Source organism: Neovison vison, chromosome 13 (genome assembly GCF_020171115.1).
Source record: "Neovison vison isolate M4711 chromosome 13, ASM_NN_V1, whole genome shotgun sequence".
Taxonomy (NCBI): domain Eukaryota; kingdom Metazoa; phylum Chordata; class Mammalia; order Carnivora; family Mustelidae; genus Neogale; species Neogale vison.
In genome coordinates this window covers 66,392,762-66,415,538 of record NC_058103.1, presented here as the reverse complement: position 1 = coordinate 66,415,538, position 22,777 = coordinate 66,392,762, and the positions used below count along the sequence as shown (strand labels likewise).

The 22,777-nt window shown below is 36.5% G+C and overlaps 1 protein-coding gene across 1 annotated transcript in view; it reads left to right on the top strand.

Annotated features, from left to right (window-relative positions):
• SCFD1 (sec1 family domain containing 1) overlaps window positions 1-22,777 on the top strand; it is a 105,241-nt gene that overhangs the window by 65,920 nt on the left and 16,544 nt on the right. Inside the window, exons 17-20 of the mRNA XM_044231755.1 lie at window positions 312-391; window positions 7,145-7,207; window positions 12,869-12,944; window positions 20,749-20,802. Coding sequence (XP_044087690.1) covers window positions 312-391; window positions 7,145-7,207; window positions 12,869-12,944; window positions 20,749-20,802 — 273 coding nt within the window. The remainder of the gene's footprint in view (window positions 1-311; window positions 392-7,144; window positions 7,208-12,868; window positions 12,945-20,748; window positions 20,803-22,777) is intronic.

Genomic DNA, 22,777 nt, shown 5'->3' with positions numbered 1-22,777 from the left:
TTATCCCAAGGAAAGGCAGTCTATTTCAAAAATGGAGAAAAAACTGGATTTGTTGGACTCACTAAGGGATGACAGAATACTGGCTAGGTGATTTGGGAGCCTGACAAAGGTAATTTTCATTAGATAAGATTTTTGTCTTAGGTGCTCACTTATATACTCACTTAAAATATGACTCCACTCTACTTGGGTGCCTAGAATTTAAACTCATGCCTTTGGTCTAACTTTTTGATTAATCAAGTAATAACAAACAAAATGGTCTTCTCTTTCACAAAAGTAAAATTTTTTATGATACCATTCTTTGCTTGTTTCAGGCTGATTTGGAGCAATACAAAAAAGCTTTAACTGATGCAGGATGCAACCTTAATCCCTTACAATATATCAAACAGTGGAAGTAAGTTTTATTTTCTTCTTATATAAGAGAATACAATAGAAGTAGAGTTCCCAAGAAAATGGGAATGTTAACAAGAAAATTTAATAGTATCTTTTTTCTTCTTTTTCTTAAATTCAGTAGCATAAATATTTCCCTATCTGGCCCTCACTGTCCACAATTTAAAATTTCATAAAATAGTGCTAATTTTCTTTCCTAGACAAGTTTATATTTTCTTTACTGATTAGATTAAGAACATCAAAGACAAATGTTTGGATCACATGTCTCAAAAACATTAAAAGAAGGTTTTAACTTCACTTGTAGAGAAATGCAGATTCCTGCTTGTGATCTCTCTCTGTCAAATAAATAAATAAAATCTTTAAAAAAAAAAAAGAAAGAAATGCAGATTAACATAGGGCAAAATTTAGGAAAGTGCTGTGCCAAGGATATAGGCAGGTTAATTGGTGCGTTAAATTCTGCTATTAAAAACACAAATTGTCACAATTTTTGCTAGATGGTATAAAAATAATTTTTTTAGAGAACTAGAATTTTTTGTTTTATTTTTTTCCAGGTAGTAATTTATTTCTTAATTGATTAATTTTTTGTTAATTAATATATAATGCATTATTTCATATAATGCGTAAGAATGCATTATTATTTGGTACAGGTCTGTGATTTATCAGTCTTATACCATTCACAGCATTCATCATATCACATACCTTCCCCATGCCCATCACCCAGCCACCCCATCCTTCCTACTCCCTTCACTCCAGCAACCCTCAGTTTGTTTCCTGAGATTAAGAGTCTCTTACAGTTTGTCTCCCTCTCTGGTTTTGTCTTGTTTCATTTTTCCCCTCTCTTCCCCTATGATCCCCTGCCTTATTTCTCAAATTCCACATATCATTGAGATCATATGATAATTGTCTTTCTCTGATTGACTTATTTCACTTAGCATAATACCCTCTAGTTCCACCCATGTCATTGCAAATGGTAAGATTTCATTTTTGATGGCTACATAATATTCCATCATATATATATATGTGTGTGTATATACCACATCTTCTTTATCCATTCATCTATCGATAGACATCTCTTTCCATGGTTTGACTATTGTGGATATTGCTGCTATAAACACTGGGGTTGCACATGGCCCTTTAGATCACTACATTTGTATCTTTGGGGTAAACACGCAGTAGTGCAATTGCTGAGTTGTAGGGTAGCTCTATTTTCAACTTTCTGGGGAACCTCCATACTGTTTTCCAGAGTGGCTGCACCAGCTTGCATTTCCACCAACAGTGTAAGGGGGTTCCCCTTTCTCTGCATCCTCACCAACATCTGTCATTTCCTGACTTGTTAACTTAGCCCTTCTGGCTTCTGTGAGGTGGTTATCTCGTTGTGGTTTTGATTTTGGATATGTTCTTTGGAAAAGTGTCTGTTCATGTCTTCTGCCCATTTCTTGATTGGATTATTTGTTCTTTGGGTATTGACTTTAATTAGTTCCTTGTAGATTTTGGACACTAGCTCTTTATCTGATGTGTCATTCACAAATATCTTCTCCCATTCTGTCAGTTGTCATTTGGTTTTGTTGACTGTTTCCTTTGCTGTGTAAAAGCTCTTCATCTTGATGAAGTCCCTTGAATAGTTCATTTTTGCCCTTGCTTCCCTTGCCTTTGGCGATGTTTCTAGGAAGAAGTGGCTGTGGCTGTGGTTGAAGAGGTTGCTGCCTGTGTTCTCCTCAAGGATTTTAATAGATTCCTGTCTCACATTGAGGTCTTTCATCCATTTTGAGTCTATTTTTGAGTGTGGTGTATAGAAATGGTCCAGTTTCATTCTTCTGCGTGTGGTTGTCCAGTTTTCCTAGCACCATTTGTTGAAGAGACCCATCTTTTTTCCATTGGACAGTCTTTGCTGCTTTGTTGAAGATTAGTTGACTATAGAGTTGAGGGTTTATTTCTGGGCTCTCTGTTCTGTTCCATTGATCTGTGTGTCTGTTTTTGTGCCAGTACCATACTGTCTTAATGATTACAGCTTTGTAATAGAGCTTGAAGTCTGGAATTGTGATGCCACCAGCTTTGCTTTCCAACATTCCTCTGGCTATTCAAGGTCTTTTCTGGTTCCACACAAATTTTAGGATTATTTGTTCCATTTCTGTGAAAAAAGTTGATGGTATTTTGATAGGGATTGCACTGAATGTGTAGATTGCTTTAGGTAGCATAGACATAGGCTTTAGGTAGCATAGACATAGGCATAGCATAGACATTGTTCTTCTAATCCATGAGCATGGAACATTTTTCCATTTCTTTTGTGTCTTCCTCAATTTCTTTCATGAGTATTCTATAATTTTCTGAGTACAGATTTTTTTGTCTCTTTGATAAGATTTATTCCTAGGTATCTTATGGTTTTGGATGCAATTGTAAATGGAATCGACTCCTTAATTTCTCTTTCTTCTGTCTTGGTGGTGGTGTATAGAAATGCAACTGATTTCTGTACATTCTTTTTATATCCTGACACTTTTCTGAATTCCTGTATGAGTTCTAGCAGGTTTGGGGTGGAGTCTTTTGGGTTGTCCACATAAAGTATCATATTACCTGCAAAGAGTGAGAGTTTGACTTCTTTGCCAATTTGGATGCCTTTTATTTCTTTCTGTCGTCTGATTGCTGAGGTTAGGACTTCTAGTACTATGTTGAATAGCAATGGTGATCATGGACAGCCCTGCCGTGTTCCTGACCTTAGGAGAAAAGCTCTCAGTTTTTCCCATTGAGAGTGATATTCGCTGTGAGCTTTCCATAAATGGCTTTTATGAAACTGAGTTATGTTCCCTCTGTTCCTATACGGTGAAGACTTTTAATCAAGAAGGGATGCTTTATTATGTCAGATGCTTTTTCTGCATCTATTGAGAGTATCATATGATTCTTGTTCTTTTATTAATGTGTAGTGTATCACATTGATTGATTCATGGGTGTTGAACCAATCTTGCAGTCCAGGAATGTTGTTCTTTTATTAACGTGTAGTGTATCACAGTGATTCATGGATGTTGAACCAACCTTGCAGTCCAGGAATAAATCCCACTTGGTTGTGGGGGATAATCTTTTTAATGTACCACTGAACTCTTTGGGTTAGTGTTTTGGTGAAAATTTTTGCATCCATGTTCATCAGGGATATTGGTCTATAATTATCCTTTTTGATGGGGTCTTTGGCTTTGGGATCCAGGTAATGCTGGCCTAAAATGAATTTGGAAGTTTTCCTTCCATTTCTGTTTTTTGAATCAGTTTCGGAAGAATGGGTATTAATTCTTCTTTAAATGTTTGGTAGATTTTGCCTGGGAAGCCATCTGGCCCTGGGCTTTTGTTCTTTGGGAGATTTTTTTATGACTGCTTCAATTTCCTTGCTAGTTATGGGTCTGTTCAGGTTTTCTCTTTCTCTTTCTTCCTGGTTCAGTTTTGGTAGTTTTTACATCTCTAGGAATGCATCCATTTCTTCCAGATTGTCTGATTTGTTGGCATATAGTTGCTCATAATATGTTCTTATAATTGTTTGTATTTCTTTGGTGTTGGTTGTGATTCCTCCTCTTTCATTTATGATTTTATTCATTTGGGTCCTTTAGCTTTTCTGTTTGATAAGTCTGGCTAGGGGTTTATCAATCTTACTCTTTGAAAGAACCAACTCCTAGTTTCATTGATCTGTTTTGCTGTTCTTTTCATTTCTCTTTTGTTGATTTCTGCTCCGATCTTTATTATTTCTCTTCTGCTGTGTTTAGGCTCTATTTGCTGTTCTTTTTCCAGCTCCTTTAGGTGTAGGGTTAGGTTATATATTTGAGACCTTTCTTGTTTCTTGAGAAAGGCTTATATTGCTGTATACTTTCCTCTTAGTACCGCCTTTCCTGAATCCCAAGGATTTTGAACAGTTTAATTGGGGCATTTAGCCCATTTACGTTCAGAGTAACTATTGAAAGGTATGAATTTATTGCCATTGTATTGCTTGTAAGGTGACTGTTACTGTATATTGTCTCTGTTCCTTTCTGGTCTATGTTACTTTAAGATTCTATCTTTGCTTAGAGGACCTCTTTCAATATTTCCTGTAGGGCTGGTTTGGTGTTTGCAAATTCTTTTAGTTTTTGTTTGTCCTGGAAGCTTTTTAACTCTCCTATTTTCAACGACAGCTTAACTGGATATAGTATTCTTGACTGCATATTTTTCTTATTTAGTGCTCTGAATATGTCATGCCAGTCCTTTCTAGCCTACCAGGTCACTGGATAGGTCTGCTGCCAGTCTGTTGTTTCTACCATTATAGGTTATAGACCTCCTGTCCTGAGCTGCCTTCAGGATTTTCTCTTTGCCTTTGAGATTTGTAAGTTTTACTATTAGATGATCAGGTGTTGACTTATTTTTATTGATTTTTGATGAGGGTTCTCTGTGCCTTCTCGATTTTTATGCCTGTTTCCTTCCCCAAATTAGGGAAGTTCTCCACTATACTGTGGTCCAATATACCATCTGCCCTTCTCTTCTTCTTCTCGAATCCCTATAATTATATTGTCTTGTTTATGATATCACTTATCTTTCAGATTCTCCCCTCATGATCCAGTAGTTGTTTATCTCTCTTTTTCTCAGCTTCTTTATTCTCCATCATTTGGTCTTCTATATCACTAATTCTGTCTTCTGCCTCATTTATCCCAGGAGTTAGAGCCTCCATTTTTTTTTGCATCTCCTTAATAGCCTTTTTGATTTCGACTTGGTTAGACTTTACTTCTCCAAAAAGGGATTCTCTAGTATCCTCTATGCTTTTTTCAAGCCCAGCTATTATCTTTATAATCATCATTCTGACCTGTTTCTCCAATGTCTTACTAAAGTCCATGTTAATTAGGTCCCTGTCAGTTGGTACTGCCTCTTATTTTTTTTTTTTGAGGTGAATTTTTTGTTCCATTTTGTCCAGAAAAGAATAGATAGATAAGAGAACAAGATACTAAAAGGTAACAATGACCCCAGAAAAATATACACTACACAAATCAGAAGAGACCCGAAACTGAAGGGATAAGGGGAAAAAAAAAAAAGAATAAAATCAGGCTGGGGAATAAAACAGAGGCACTCACTAGATTTTGGGCATATTTTGGCTCTTTAGAAGAGACTGTCTGCCAAAATTTTAAAGAAAGAAAAACTTACATATATACAAAAAATAAGGTTAACTACAATGAAGGAATAAAATATGACTGTAAAAGTGAAAATTAAGATTTTAAAAGAATTGTTAAGATAATAAGTTGGTTGAAAAAGGAAAGAAGAGGGGTGGCTGAGTGACCCAGTTGATTAAGTGTCTGCCTTTGGCTGGCATTGTGATCCTAGGGTCCTGGGATCAAGCATTAAGCCCTACGTCAGGCTCCCTGCTCAGTGGAGAGCTTGCTTCTCCCTCTCCCTCTGCCTGCTGTTCTGCCTACTTGTGTGCTTGCTCTCTCTCTCTCTCTCTCTGGCAAATAAATAAAATATTTAAAGAAAAGAAAGATTCAAAAAAAAATAGAGGTCCCCCCAACCCCCCATGTCAACTGGCTCCTGGCAACTGACAGAGCAGCAGAGCACAATGCACAAAACTGAACTTTTAAAAGTGCTCAACTGAGGGAATGTCACTCCAGTGGCTAAGTAGGGTGTAGAGCCCTCACTGGTACACTGTGGTCTCAGGACCCTCGGGGTCACAGAAAGACTGGGGGTGCCTGAGTGTGGCAGAGCTCCCAGGTATCAGAGCGGGGAAGCTGGCTGCAAAAACAGAGCTCCCCTCCCTCCCCCTGGGAGGAGTGGCATGGGAGCACACTACAGGAATCTGCTGGGTTTGGAGATTCCAAATGGGGCCCTGTGCTAAAGATGGAAATGCTCAGTCATAGGCCAGGTGAGCAAGGAGTGTGGCCCGAGACCAGGGAGACAGCCATTTTCATTCTCTCCTCCAAAGCTGTACAGAAAGCTTTCAGGGAACAAAAGCTACTAAGAGCAAACCCGAGCATATTAGTTACCCTGGCCCCTGGCAAGGGCCGTGCAATTCTGCTTGGGGCAAAGACACTTGAGAATCACTGCAACAGACCCTTCCCCAGAAGATGAGCAAGAACATCCAGCCAAGACCAAGTTTACCAATAAACGAGAACTGCAAAACCCTAGTGCTGGGGGAATATAGCACATGGAATTCATGGCTTTTTTTCCCATGATTCCTTAGTCTTTCAAAGTTAACTTTTAAAACTTTCTTTATTTTTTTCTTTTCCTTTAAATATTTTATTTATTTGCCAGAGAGAGAGAGAGCAAGCACACAAGTAGGCAGAACAGCAGGCAGAGGGAGAGGGAGAAGAAAGCAGTCAGTTTATTCCCCTCAAAGGAGAGCATGAGCAAAGATAAATGTCTGAGGATGAGGAAGTATGGAATGTGGGGAACAATAAAGAGATTTAATCAGTACATGCTTGTTCTTTTAAGGCAGCAAGTCTGTTTCATGTTAATGATCAGTTTATAATAATAGGAAAAAAATCTTGAAGTTTGGAAAATAAATGCATTTGTGTTTTTTTAAGGATCTCAGTGTTTCAGCACTAATTGTACTGTACTTGGATATCATTTTATGTGATTAAAAATCATAAAGGGTATTTATGTACTTGTTTCAGTGCTAACTGTACTGAAACACTGTATTAATTGAAAAATGATTGCTATTTTCAGAAAATGTCTGCATAGTAAAAGTTACAGCCAATAGAGTTTTCAGTTTTGTGATGCTGAATGTTAGCTCTGATAATCAACTTTTTAATACAACTTTCTTATTTCACAGGGCTTTTGCCAAGATGGCCTCAGCTCCTGCCAGCTATGGTAATACTACCACGAAACCAATGGGGTAAGTATTTTTAATAATTCTGATTGAATAAGTCTGGTACTGCAGATCATAATTAGACTCACATGCCTTAAAAATATACTTACACTTTGTTTTTGGTTGGGGGGAGGTTGGGGATTTTTTTAATTTTCTTTTTTTTTTTTTTTTTAATGATTTATTTACTTCAGAGAGAAAGAGGGAGTGAGTGATGGGGGAAGGGCAGTGGGAGGGAATCTTCAAGCAGACTCTCTGATGAGCAGGGAGCCCAAGCTGAAACAAAGAGTCAGATACTTAACCAGCTGAGCCACCCAGGTGCCCAGAAACACAGGGACACTTTGAATTCAGAATGTTTTCTTTGTGCGATGAATGTCAACATGCTTTTGCCTTCCTTAAGTTTAAATTCTCATTCTTAAATGTAAGTTAATATATTTTACGTGGTATGAGATATTGGCTTCTCCTGCTGCCTTCTTAAAACATTACATTTTTCAGGGGCACCTGGGTGGCTTAGTGGGTTAAGCCTCTGCCTTTGGCTCAGGTCATGATCCCAGGGTCCTGGAATCGAGCCCCGAATCATGCACCCTGCTGAGCAGAGAGCCTGCCTCTCTGCCTACTTGTGATCTCTGTCAAATAAATAAATAAAATCTTTTTTAAAAAATGACATTTTCCATTTTCAGAAGTTATATGAAGGTTAAAGCTATTCTTACATCAGCGTTGATAAGTAATATAGATTTGGAGCTTGGCATTCTAGACTTAGCTTCAGGATAGATCTAGGCATACTGTTAAATGAAAAGAGGAAGTCCCCAGAGGTAGGTCTGACTTCTGATTCCAGAACATCCTATAGTATGCATGATTTTCAAAGTAGCTGAACAAGGTAATTCCCACTACTCCTTTTTTTTATACCATACTTATTTCAAATTCCTTAATTTTTAGAATTTAGAAGAAAAGTGTGTAGCCCAGGGGAAAACAGTCTTATTCTAGCCCCACCCTGAGCTTCAGGTTTTAATGAAACAGTTTGCAAAAAGCAAAAACACTCAGCCTAAGGCAGGACCTTGTAAGTGCTTTGACAAAATTAATCCAGCTAGTCTCACCTTCGTGCAGTGCTGTGTAGGTTAGCACTCGAGTTTCCTGGTACCAGGGAACTATCTCTGAACTCTTATTCAAACAAAGATTACTTTCTCTTGTTTCTGTTAAAGAAGGATTTTCCATCTTATCCAGGTCTTCATTTCAGAAAGGAGTAAAGGAAAAGGAAATTTATTTGGAAAATTACTCTCATCTTTTTAATAGACTTTCCAGTTTCATAAAATTTTAACTAAATATTAGGAGCCCATTAGGTTTCTTATGGATTTCATACTTGAGAATTTTAATAAAATGTGTTATAGGAAAATCTTGATTTGAAGGATATCCCTAGCCTTCTGATAATCATAATATAGGAATACCATTCCATCCCACAAAGCATCCTTTGATTCAGAGTGAGAGATTAAGCCACAAATGTAAACCCAACATGGCACGTCATTTTTTGGTGTTATTTTTTGTTGTTAAAAATTCAGACAATAAACGTTGCTTCAGAATTGAGTTATGTTGTGCTTTACATTTTTATATCATGGATGTTATGTATTGTGGGGAGATCATATAAACAGGACTGGATCTAGCTTCTGTGATGTAGAGAAAATAGTAACTTTTGACCTACTCATAATACTTACACTCATATATATTTTTCAACTTGTTAGTGTGTTTTAATTCCTAAAACATCTTATTTACTATCTTTAATTTTATTATTTTGGTATTAAGTCAATTAAGAAAGCAGGGAATTCTCTTCAAATTATAATTTGCCTAAAAACTATAGGCATACTCAGAGATACTGTGCATTAATTTCCAGACCACTGCAATAAAGTGAATATCACAGTAAAGCAACTCAAAATTAATTTTTTTGGTTTCCCATGCATGCAGGTTATTTATGTTTGCACAATACTGTAGTCAGTTAAAGGTGTAGCAGCGTATTGTCAAAAATGTACATACTTAATTTAAAAATAACTTATTGCTAAAATACGTTAACCATCCTCTGAGTTTTCATCGAGTCATAATCTTTTTGATGGTGGAGAGTCTTGCCTTGGTGTTGATGGTTGTTGACTGATCAGGGTGGTGGTTCCGAAGGTTGTGGTGACTGTGGCAGTTTCTTAATGTAAGATTACAGTAAGGTTTGTTGCATTGATGGACTCTTCCTTCACAGTTTTTTTTGTAGCAGTGCATATGGCTTGATAGCATTTTACCTGGAGTAGAAAATTGGGGTCAGTCCTGCAAACCCTAGCCACCTCTTTATCAACAGAATTTATGGAATATTCTGAATCCTTTGTTGTCATTTCAGCAGTCTTCACAGCATCTTCATCAGGAGTAGATTCAGTCTCAAGAAACTACTTTCTTTGCTCTACTTTCTTTGCTCATCTCAAGCAACAACTCCTTACTCATTAAAGTTGTATCATGAGATTACAGCAACTCAGTCACATCTTGAGGCTTCACTTCCAATTCTAGCTCTCTATTTCTACCAGATCTGCAGTCCTCCACTGAAGTCCCGAATCCCTCTAAGTCATCTGGCATGTTGGAATCACCTTATTCCATACTTTCGTTCATGTTGATATTTTGACCTCATCCCATGAATCACGAATGTTCTTAGTGGCATCTAGAATGGTAAAACCTTGAACAGTTTCAGTTTAGTTTGCTCATATCCATCAGAGGAATCACTATATGTGGGAGCTATATTATAATTTTTTTTTTATTTAAGGTTTTATTTATTTGACAGACAGACAATGAGAGAGGGAACACAAGCAGGGGAAGCGGGAAAGGGAGAAGCAGGCTTCCTGTCCAGCAGGGAGCCTGATGTGGGGCTTGACTGCAGGACCCTGGGATCCTAACTGGAGCTGAAAACAGATGCTTAACAACTGAGTCACCCAGGCACCCTCAAAACATGTTTCTTAAATAAGAAAACTTGAAAGCCAGAATCACTCCTCGATCCATGGGCTACAGATGGGTAGTTCGTTAGCAGGCTTGAAAAAAAACATTAGTCTCACTGTGCATCTCCATCACACTTCTTAGGTGGCCAGGTATATTGTCACTGAGCAGTACTATTTGGGAAGGAATCTTTTTTTCTGTTTTTCTGAGCAGTGAGTTTCAACAGTGGGCTTAAATACTCAGTAAATCATGTAAACAGATGTGCTATCATCCAGGTTTTTGTTCCATTTCTAGAACAGAGAGTAGATTTAATCCACATTAACCCTTAATAAGAGAGTCAGATTGTCCTTGAAGTTTTGAAGCCAAGCCTTGAATTCTGCTAGATGTGAGAGTCTTAGATGGCATCTTCTTCCAGTAGAAGTCCTATTTTATCTGTATTGAAAATCTCTTGTTTAGTGTAACCCCCTTCATTCATTACCTTAGCTAAATCTGGATAACTTGCTACAGTTTCAACTTCAACACTTGCTGCTTCACCTTGCACTTAACCTTATAGAGATGACTTCCTTCCTTGAACCTTAAGAACCAACCTCTGCTAGCTTTATCTTTTTCTTCTGCAGCTTCCTCACCTCTCTTAGCCTTCATAGAATTGAAGGGAACTAAGGCCTTGCTCTGGATTAGACTTTGGCTGAAGGGAATTATATGGCTGGTTTGATCTTCTATCCAGACTACACAACATTTTCCATATCAGTAATAAGTCTGTTTTGATTTCTTATTGTGTGTTCACTGGAATAGCATTTTTAATTTCCTTTTAGAACTTTTCCTTTGCATTCACGACTTTGCTAACTGGCATAAGAGGCATAACTTTCAGCCTGTCTCAGCTTTCAGGATGCCTTCTTCCTCACCAAATTATTTCTGTCTTTTGATTAAAAGTGAGAGACATGTGCTCTTTTTCGTAGTGCCCAGAGGTGGTAGGCTCCTTTAGGATGAAGCTGAATATCTCTTTCCCAACTACTGGCTGTGAGAAACTCACTGAAGTGAGTGATAAACACAAACTTCACCTCTTTTATGAGTAATGGATGGCCACAGTGCTCTGGGTGAAGGAGGTTTATGTGGTCTGCCTCAGTTGTGGCAGGACGCACAAGGCTTCCCAGTAAAGGGCCATGACTTATGGCCATGTCTGCCTGCTGCTGAATAGGGAACATTCCTGAAGACTGGAGAAAGACCAAGGAGGACTGAAGAAAGAAAGCACAAATCTGTCTGAGGTTGCTTGGTGGATGCAAATCTCAGTGTTCTCAACTTGGTCATTGTGAGAAAAGTGGGGAAGGGATGTTCCTAGGGATATTCCTGGACTCACTGATACTACTGGCACTCATTGCTTGGGGCCCAAACGAGCTAGCAGAACCTGCAAACTGTTTAGTCCCTGTAAAGGTGATGTCCACCTATATTGTAAGAAGTGCCCTAAACAAAGAAGGTAAGAAACCAGAAACCAAAGCATCCAAGATTCAACATCTTGTTTCTCCGCATGTCCTCCAACACAAACATCAGCATATTGCTCTGCAGAAACAGCATACTAAGAAAAGTAAGGAAGAAGCTGCAGAATATGCTAAAGTTTTGGCCAAGAGAATGAAGGAGGCCAAGGAAAACACCAGGACCAGATTGCCAAGAGGCAGAGGCTGTCCTCTCTAAGAGCTTCTACCTCTAAGTCTGAGTCCAGTGAAAAAAAGAGATTGTCTAAGAGTAATAAATGAATAAGATCAGACATCAAAAATTAAAGTGAGAGACATGTGATTCTTCCTTTCACCTGAACACTTAGAGGCCATTATAGGGCTATTAATGACCCAATTTTAATATTGTGTGTCAGGGAACAGGAAGGCCCAAGGAGAGGAAGAGAGATAAGGGAATAGACAGTTGATAGAACATTCAGAACATACCCAGCATTTGTCAGTTAAGTTTGCTTTCTTACATGGGTGAGGATTGTGGCACCCCTAATCAATTAGAGTAGTAACATCAAAGACCACTGATCACAGATCACCATAGCCAATACAGTAATAATGAAAAAGTTTGACATATTGTGAGAGTAACCAAAATGTGACACAGGGCCATGAAGTGAGCAACTGCTGATGGAAAAATGGTGCCAATAGACTTCTTTCATGCAAGGTTTCCACAAACCTTCAGTTTGTTTTAAAAAAAAAATCATTATCTGCAAAGTGCATTATACTGAAGCATGATAAAACAAGGTATGCCTAAACAGCTAAGACTAAACAATTAAAATGTTTAATTCGAAGACAGCTTTTTAGATTTTATGAATCATTACTGACTAGTCAGAGTTTTTTTTTTTTTAAAGATTTTATTTATTTATTTGACACAGAGAGAGAGACAGTGAGAGAAGGAATACAAGCAAGGGGAGTGGGAGAGAAAGAAGCAGGCTTCCCGCTAAGCAGGGAGCCCAATGCAGGCCTTGATCCCAGGACTCTGGGATCATGACCTGAGCTGAAGGCAGACACTGAATGACTGAGCCATGTAGGAGCCCTAGTCAGAGTATTTTATCACTTTTATTGTTAGATAAAATTACAGCAGTGATACCTATAGAAGCAAAAATGTTAAGGTCACTTCTGTTTACTGAGAATAAAAGTGGTAGGTAAGTGAGCATCAGCAGGTCGTGTATAATCAGGCAAATATTTTATCTGTAACAAATTAGAAAGATAATTTATACTTAGTGTGATCTTTTTCTTTTGCCCCTAGTCTCTTATCACGAGTCATGAATACAGGATCACAGTTTGTTATGGAAGGAGTGAAGAACCTGGTATTGAAACAGCAAGTGAGTACACTTACTAGAAAACATTCTGGTAACTTTTTTAAAAAATATTTTATTTATTTATTTGAGAGGGAGAGAACGAGCAGTGGGAAAGGAGAGAGAGAGAGGGAGAAGCAAACTCCCTGCTAAGCAGGAAACCGGATACGGCCTCTATACCAGGACCTGGAGATCAGGACCTGTGCCAAAAGCAGATGCATAACTGACTGAGCCACCCAGGTGCCCCCCATTCTGGTAACATAGATGTTGACAGATTGATTGTTCAGCTAGAACAACTTTCTAGATATATTCAAGTTATAAATATTTGGAATAAAGTAAAATCAAAGGATCTTTGGTTCTGGCATAGTTAAGAATATTCCAGTCTTTTTACATGTATATAGGTTAGAGGGGTTTTTTTAATTTGTTCATTTGGACTTTATTGACACTTTGCTTTTCCTTTAACTGCTGCAGGTTTGTGAAGGTACATTAACTGAGAAATGAGCATATCCTATTTGGAATAATGAACTGCTATCTAATGCTTATGATTTAGGGTTTATCATATATTAAGAGAATAAGGGAATGAATTAATAGTCTAAAAGTATGTAAATTAGAATAAAATATTTTAAGTAGAATTTATGTTTTGAGGTAATGAAACTGTAGCTTGATTTTACACTTCATTTTGTAATAATAGTTTTAGTTTTATACAGAAGACACTTTTTAATGATCTTTTGATTTTTTCTTATTCCAGTATATAGATATTCTGCTTCAGAGTCACGATTAATTTGGTTTCTTTTCAAACAGGATTTTTTACTTCTTACTATGGAAGTTTTCAAATCTGCATTGTATAGCAATCTTTCCTGAACCCTTCACCAGGCTTTAGTATTCAACATCCTGTCATTCTTGTTTTGTATTCCCTAATATATATATTTTTATTTTACTGAGATAGTTTAAGGAAAATCTGAGACATAATATTGTATATGTAAATATTTCAATTTATAATGAGAAGAATTTTAAATACAGATTTTACAGAGTTAACTAGCAGTTATTCAGATGTGAATATTAAGTATTTACTTGTTTTCAGAAAAAAATAGATCTTTTCTTTCTCTGAACTTCCTCCATACTTTTTATCTTTATTACAGTATTTACATGTAGTATTTTGTATTGACATTATTCCCCCCCCCACAGTTTTATTGAGATAAAATTGATGTGTGTTTTACTACTTCTTGACCTTGAAGGAAGGCAGTTCTTTCCCCATCTTTGAATTTTTTTTTAAGATTTTTTATTCATTTATTTGACAGACAGAGATCACAAGTAGGCAGAGAGGTAGGCAGAGAGAGAGGGAGAGGGAAGCAGGCTCCCCACCGAGCTGAAAGCCCGATGCGGACTCAATCCCAGGACCCTGAGATCATGACCTGAGCCGAAGGCAGCGGCTCAACCCACTAAGCCACCCAGGCGCCCCTCATCCCTGAATTTTCAATAGCACTTTGCATACAGTAGGTATTCAGTTTTTTATTTTGGCAACATTTTATTATAAAAGCCATGTAGTATTAGTGAAGAACAGTGAAAACATTCTAATTTGTTTTATTTAATTAAAAGGCTGATGACTTTCCAAACTTTACTTAGGATACATTCCAGATAGTTTGCATTATTTCCTAATTACTTGGGAATATTTTTGAGCTTTGCTATCCCTCTTAGGTATTCAGGTCAGTCCCTCCCAGTCTTGCTCTCTCTGGGTAAGGAGCTACTAGTAAGTACTTACTCCACTCTTTTGCTGGTTTATAGTACTTCCCTGAATCAGGTTCTTCACTCTCTTTGTAGAAGGTCAAAAGGCACAAAATAGGAAGTTGGGCACATTAGAGACCAACATATTGTATTTTAAAGTTTAACCTAGCACCTTTAAAGAGAAAATTAGTCATGACTCTTGTTAAAGTCAAGAGTAAGACATTCGAGACATTGCCATACCTGCAAAAGGTATTGGGACCATCTCAGTAGGGTTTTGCAGCTTGGGAGGAAGATTGGGTTCAACTCCAAATCCATCAAGGAGAAGTGGGAATTAATAGCCAAGGAACAGTTTAGGGATCAGTGAATATAAAATTACAAGGAAACATCAGGAATGAAAGAGGATTCTGGCTAAACCAAGCTAACAGGATTTTTGCTAAAGGCAAGCCAAATGATCAGACATCACCTGGGAGATGGTAGAGGATGAGGAACCTGATCAGATATTAGGGTGACCAGGTATTGAAGATGAGAGATTCTCACTAAACCAACTTAACAGAATTCTTTTTAAATTGGACTATGCAAAAATGGACACAGTTCAGAAATCAGATCTCAGGGGAAAGAGATCTCAGGGGACCCTGAGTAGAGTTTTGTCAAGGAGATAATCTCTGTCACACCACTCAATTTATCATTAACTATGGACAAGATGATTTTGTTATGTGATACAGAAGGGGAACCACCAACCCCTAAGACACTGTCAGCCTTTCCCTAGACAGAGTGACTGTTGTATAACCACATGCAGTTAAATTAATGTGTCAGGAGATTTACGTATTTTTCTTAACGGGTCACGCTTATAAGGAAATCACAGTAGTATAGAATTAGCATGGAAAATTACAAACTTAACCTTTGAAATGATCAATTTTTTAACTTATTACCCTATGAGTCACATGTTGCATGTCCACTAATGTTTGCAAGAAGTGTCTGAACTGATCAACTTAAGTATTTTTTATTATGTTAACACAGAAGTTGGTTTGTTTAAAGTTCATTTAGTATAAAAACAAACTGGCATCTGTAACTTCAAATTCCTTTGCTTTTCTTAACATTGCAAATAACAAAGTACTTCAAAATAGTAAAATTTGGCATGATTGGTAGTTATCACCATCTGTAGGATATTCTGCTGCCACAACTAGAAGAGCCATGTCGCTTTTTTTAAAGTGTGTGTTAATAAGACATACACTTCAGGCTCAAATTAGAGAAATATTTATTGATTTTGGGGGTGGGGGTCAGAGCATAGTTCATTTTATACTGTGAAGTAAAAAGAAATGTCATATTAAAAAACAAAGTTTAATATGATCTTTTGTTTCAAAAAAAAAATAAGTATACTGAAGGTTATATGCCTAATTTTTAAGTGTTAGTTTTTTTCTGGGTGAGTATTCATCTCTGATTACTTCCATATGATAAATTCCTCTAACTGAATTAAGGAATCAAAGGGGTGAGCATTTCTCATTGTTCTTAATAAATAATACCAAATTGCCCTCCAGAAAGGATACACTTACTGACTGGCAGTGACTTGTAGCTCTGGTTTCTCTATATCCTTCCCAACCTTGTGTGTGCATATGTGTGTGTATATGTGTGCAGGCTTTGTCAGTTTAATAATTTTTTAAAGCTTTTATTTATTTGAGAGAGAAACAGAGAGAGCATGAGTTGGGGGAAGGGCAGAGGGAGAGGCAAGGAGCAGAGAGCCCGATGCAGGACTCGATCCCAGAAACCCTGGCGTTACAACCTGAGTGGAAAGCAGATGCTTAACCTACTGAGCCCTCAGGTGCCCTAGTAATACTCTTTTTACTCTTTTTTAACCTACTGATTGCCAGTGCTTGCAATTTTTTTGTTTATTCATTTTTAAAAGGGATTATTTTAACAAATAAGCAAAAATTAAATAAGACTTCTACATTATGCAACTTCGTGCTATATTATTCATCACATTCTTGTACGATTACACAAATAAATTCCAAAGCTGTGAGTATCATTCAGGTGGTTTTATGTGGTAACTGATACTTGTGATGCATAAAACTTCCCTTGCCCAATAAACAAAGTATACAAAGCTCTTAGAAGCATCATAGAAAATTAGACAATAGATCTTTTTATTTCATTTATGGCTTTTATTCACATAAAAATTATTTATTCATATAAAAATGCAAAATGAAAGGACTATATATTTTATCATTTGTATATGTAGTATATTTATACTATATCATTATACACACACACACACACACACACACACAATATATTTTATCATTTCCTCATTTGTAAGATACTGTTGTGGATATTGGATTCACTCATAGATCCCTGATTTATAATTTCAAAATTTTGGAAATAGATGATCTATCTTATTCCCCCTCCCTTTTCCTGTCCTTACTTCACTGACAGCTTTCTGTCCCTTACATCATTGATAGTTGCTCATTCCCATTGTTTTTCTGGTGTCCACACATTTCATCTTATTCTTTACTTAGCTAATACAGTCTTCAAGGTAAGCATTTTCTTTAAGGAAGTCCACATTACTAGTATTCATTGTCTAGGGCTTTGATTATCAGAAGCAGCAACTGTTGTCCCAGCCTCAGTGCTGACTTCAGCATCAGAGTATCATCCCAAGGCCGGGGCTGCAAGGGGAGAGTTAGAAATAGTCACCATAGACCAGATGGCAATATAGGGCAACAAGTAGCTAATTCTAGGAGAACTAAAGGGAAAAAAAATTTTTAACTGTTTTGGATGTAAAGCTGTATTGCTTTTCTTAGATTGTTTTTTCATTTCTCTGCATTTCATTTCAGTTTTGCTTTTAAGCAATGACACTGATAAAACTAACATTGTGTTTGTTTTAACTTCTCCAGTGACTAAAATCATACAACATGACTATGGTCATAAAACTTACAAGTTTTATAAAACTTATAAGGGTTTTTTAGAAATAGATTTTTTTTTTCTCCAAGTAAAATTTCCAGTTCTTATATCTGAAATTTGAAGATTTTATAAATACTGATCTTTAATTTAGGATATTCATGTGTATGAGAGTTGTCTTTCAAATCTGTGTCTATAATAAGGCTTTTTTTTTTTTTTTTTTTTTTCATTTAACAGACAGCTCCCAAGTAGGCAGAGAGGGGGGCAAAGCAGCCCCACTGAGCAGAGAGCCCAATACAGGGCTCGATCCCAGGACCCTGAGATCATGACCTGAGCTGAAGGCAGAGGCTTTAACACACTGAGCCACCCAGGCACCCCTATAATAATGCTTTTGACTACTTAAGATTTATTTGCTGACCTATATGATAATATTTTACATTCTTTTCTAAAACAGTTTCCAAAAACATTAAAAACTATGCTTGGAAATTTTTTTTTAAACAGTTAATGGAGTGGTTTTTATTTGAATAAATTTCATTTATACCTCATTTATTGAGCTACAGAAATTTTTTGTTTCCAAAGATGAGTAAGGTAACATTTGTTGAACAAAGAAAATTTTATAGTTTTGTTCTATTAGTGTTTAGCTGCCACAGTTTAGTTTTTTTCAAAAGTTGATTAGTCTTGTATATAAATTAATAATATAAAATTGATTTGGGGGCACCTGAATGGTGTCCAACCCTCAATTTTAGCTCAGGTCATGATCTCAGGATTGTGAGATCGAGCGCTACATCAAGCTGGGCATGGAGCCTTTTTAAGATTCTCTCTCTCCTTTGCCCTTCCCTGCCCCATCCTCATCTCTCTCAAGAAAAAAAAAAAACAAAACTTCTAAATGATTAACTGGGTGGCTTAGTGGGTTAAGTGTCTGACTCTTCATTTGCCTTAGGTCATGATCTCAGGGTTGTGAGGTCGAGTGCCACGTCAGGCTCAGGCTCCATGCTGGGCGTGGAGCCTGCTTAGGATTTTCTCTTCTCTTTCCCTCCCCACCCTGCCACTCCCTGCCCACCCCCCACCCCCATTCTTGCTAACTCTCTCTCAAAAATATTAATTTAATGATTAACTCAGTTCAGGTCTTCATTTAAGTAAAGAACAAAAGCTAAGTAGAGAATTAGTTGGTGACAAAGATCTCAGAAGTTGTTTTCTGAAGTATTCTTATGCCTTTAACAACATTATGGACCTTTATCATTCTCTACACTTGAAATTTTCCTTAAATCTCTGGTTATGCAAATATCCTATGGTGCAGCAGTGGTAGATGATTCTTTGGGTGTTATGTGGTTATAAAGACCAGACAGAAACATAAAGAACTGTCCCTGGGCTCATGAAGTTTGGGATTATTCTGCTAGAAAGAAGTTTTTCTTGCATTATTTAATGACTTGTTCACTAGCAGTCTTTTCTTTAGGAATTGCAGATACCTATTTTGTATTGCTATAAAATACAAAGCAAAATTTAGTTGTACCTTTTAGAAAAATCTCATTTTTATACTCCATGAGGATTTATCGTAACACGTTGATATATTCAAATTTCTAATTTTTGTCACAAATATAAAAATAATATGACTCTTACAGCTTTATCATTATATAACATCTTTTCTGAATTTTTCTCCATGGCACGGATCTAGTAGTGCAATTCAGGGAGCTCAGTGGAGAGCTGTAGTAAATGGAGAAATTGGTATAAAATTGATTTTAGTAAAATCTTATAATTTTAATGTATTCTTTCTCCAGGTGTCTTTAAAAATTATTCCCCCCTTTTATTTTGCAAAGTACTTCATCGTTTGTTAATGTTACTTGGAACAAATATATAACTGTAGTTATTTCTTTGGGATAAAACATTTTTATAGATGTAAATCTGCCCCCTGTCATTCTTCAGAGAAAGTCATGGTGTAGACTTATTCCTACATGTACAAACTCAATTTTATTTGAAACCAAACTTACAGGGTAAAATTTTGAGCTATACTATTTTGTTCAATTCCAAATAATAGATTTCAGGAAGTAAATTCAGTTAGATTGAACCTTGGGTGCTTTTGTTTATATTAAAAAGTTTCTGGCCAACACAGATTTCAGGGAATAATGAAATAGCTTTAATTTTACTTGGCTAAGATTATATTAAAAGGTTTTATTTGCTAATTTAGAGAAATTTAAAAAAATTCATATTTTCTATCTGGCCAAAGCAGCATTTTCTCTAGTGGTAGTCCATTTTAGTAACAATAATATGTTTTATAACCTAAAGAGAGCAAAACTCTTGTAAAATACTAATGTTTTTATCTACATTTATTTAAATAATCAGATTTAATGTTGCCTTTGTTGTAGGAAGTCTCTAAGATACAAAATATTCTTTATAGAACATCCTGCACAGTTTACAAAGGAAATATCAGTTCAAAGTAGGCAGAATACCATCCCAGTAGGAATGCATTTTGAATAAGCCTAATAGTTAGTTAGTAAAGTTTCTATACTTCATGTCTTATGTTCAAAATAATGGCAAAAGTAGATTGAAATGTCGCAATACTGTTTCTTATCCCAAGGCATATAAGCATGTCAAGAGGCAGTCTTCTGCCAACACCAGTGTTACACGTTCAGAGTGGAATTTCTTCTGTAAGAAGACAGTGCAGTATGTCATTGGAAATTTGGAATTTATCCCAGGCAAAACAAAAATGGTCAATAAAATTTATGTATCCATTTCCCCATTTTTCAAAGAGCACAAGTATCCTTTTGGCTCAGAAGAATATACATCAGAAATGAAAGACTCTTGAGGTTCTTTAATCTCATACATTTTCAAACTCTCAGTTACTCTGTTTCTAAAGAAACTCTTACTACCTGCACAAAGGAAATAGGGGAAAAAATGGGATTCTTATTTGATCAAAAGTTTGCAATTGGTCATATTAAAAAGCAAACATTCCAACAAAGTAAAAATCCCAAACACGTATTTGTATTAAAACCTGGTTACACTTTCACATGAAAAGGACCTTTTGATTTAGAATTATATTTTTTCTCTGGAAACTTGAGTAGTGCCAGGGGTATTTACATCTATGTCACCATTCACAGAATACTTAATTTTAGAATGTGTTTAATGGAAAAGTAAGCATACTTAACTGGAATGATTCACCTGTTTTTTTAATAGAGAAAAACCTCGGTTTTTCTTCTGATATTTAACAAAATACTTATCTCTTCCACAGAATCTACCTGTTACTCGTATTTTAGACAATCTCATGGAGATGAAGTCAAATCCTGTGAGTAGCATCTAACAGTGAACTTATAAATTCATGAACATATCAAACTCGGTACATGAAAAGCAGTAAAATCTGAACTCATTGTGGGCTTTATCACAGCAGACTACATAAAGGAAAGAGTCCATGTTCTCAAAGAGCCTTGTTAGCCATTATCACAGATAATGAATATTGGTTTTCTCAGCTGCTCTAACTGTTCTGGCCAGCTCTCATTGAAATTAATTGCAGATTGTATTCTCTATATAGTAAAACATAGCCTAAGGAGCAAGCTTCAGTAAATGATAAAGAGCTAGTGGGCATCAGCTGGTGTAGTATAAGGAATACCAGACCAATTTAACTTTATGAAAATTAGGGGGGGAGTACACAGTGCATGTGTTCAGATGGCACAAAAGTCTTGGCCTGAAAAGTAAATTGAGAGGGAGAAATTGTTGGATGAATAGAGAAATGGGTAAATACTGTTAGCATTTACTGGCTTTCCAAGCTATCCATTCACAATTCAAGAAAGGAATGTGAAGGTCGTCACAGTCCGTTTCACTCAACAGGTCATCCTGTTATTATGGCGACTAGAAAGTGGTTATCACGAGTCTAGAATCAAGAAAGGCAGCATCAGAACCCTAGTTTGGGTGGATCTGGGTCTCTGGAGATTTTGGCAGCAAGGCTTAAGATCCCATGCTAAGAAAGATGGAACAGAATCTATGTCACTTTTTGTAATTCTTGAAACATGATAATTACATTAAATTAACAAATAAACGTATTTAAAAATCTGCCCATGTGAAAACAAAGAGTGTAGTAAAACATCCCCAAGTGGGACAATTACAATTATGAAAGGAATGAGAGGATGTTCTAGAATGATAAACTAAAAAGGGTTGGATTCTTCAGTCTAGAAATTTATACAGAGAAAATGGTATACAGTGTAGTGTAACAATAGATTTCCTTTAAACATCCTGGAATGTACAAAGACGTAGTTCTTGAAAAGCCTGAAAGCTTGAGAGAAGTATACTTGAGAGAAGTATACATTTATAACTAACTATAGAGAATACTGCTTCATAATAAACTTTGAATTTGTGGGAGATACTGTCCCAAACACTAATAAGATTAAAAATATAAATAAATGCAGAATTTTAGATGCCAAATACACACGGGGTTAAGGGAATTTAGGATATTTTGTTACTGTCCCTAATTTTGAAGTTGACATAATGAATAATGATAGTAATAAAGATGATAGCTCATTTTTATTACATACTTTTTATGTGTCAGGAACCATTGAAAACATTTTTCACATTTAGTTTTTATTAGAACCTTCTACAAAAAATACTGGGGTTTTTTTTTTGTTATTTTGGGGTTTTTTGTTGTTGTTGTTTTTTAATTTATTTATTTGACAGAAAGAGATCACAAGTAGGCAAAGAGGGAGGTAGAGAGAGAGGAGGAAGCAGGCTCCCTGCCAGGCAGAACGCCTGGTGCGGGACTCAATCCCAGGACCCTGAAATCATGACCTGAGCGAAAGGCCAAGGGTTAACCCACTGAGCCACCCAGGTGCCCCCAAAAACCGTTTTATGTTTATTTTCATTTTATGGATGAGGAAACTTTGCACAATGAAGTTAATTAAGTTGCCCAAGGACACAAAGTTAATAAATGGCAGAGCTGGGCAGGCCACATTTTTCAGCACTGTGCTATATTGAGAGAAACATGCTTTTCATGGAATCACAGAGCTTTAGAGTTTAAAGAAACATTAGAAGTTATTTAAACAGTGGGGGAGAGGAAACCAAGAGATATTAAATGACTTCTCCCAAGTCACACTATTTTTAATAGCAGAATTGGAACCAAAAACCTACTATTCCTATATTTCTGCTTACTGCTCATTCCAGCATACACATGTGTTCCACAATACTTGTCATAGGCACATGGATGGCTAAATTACGGTTCTTATTCTAATGTTTCTCCAGATTATGTAAGTTACTTTATTAGTTAACTGGTAACT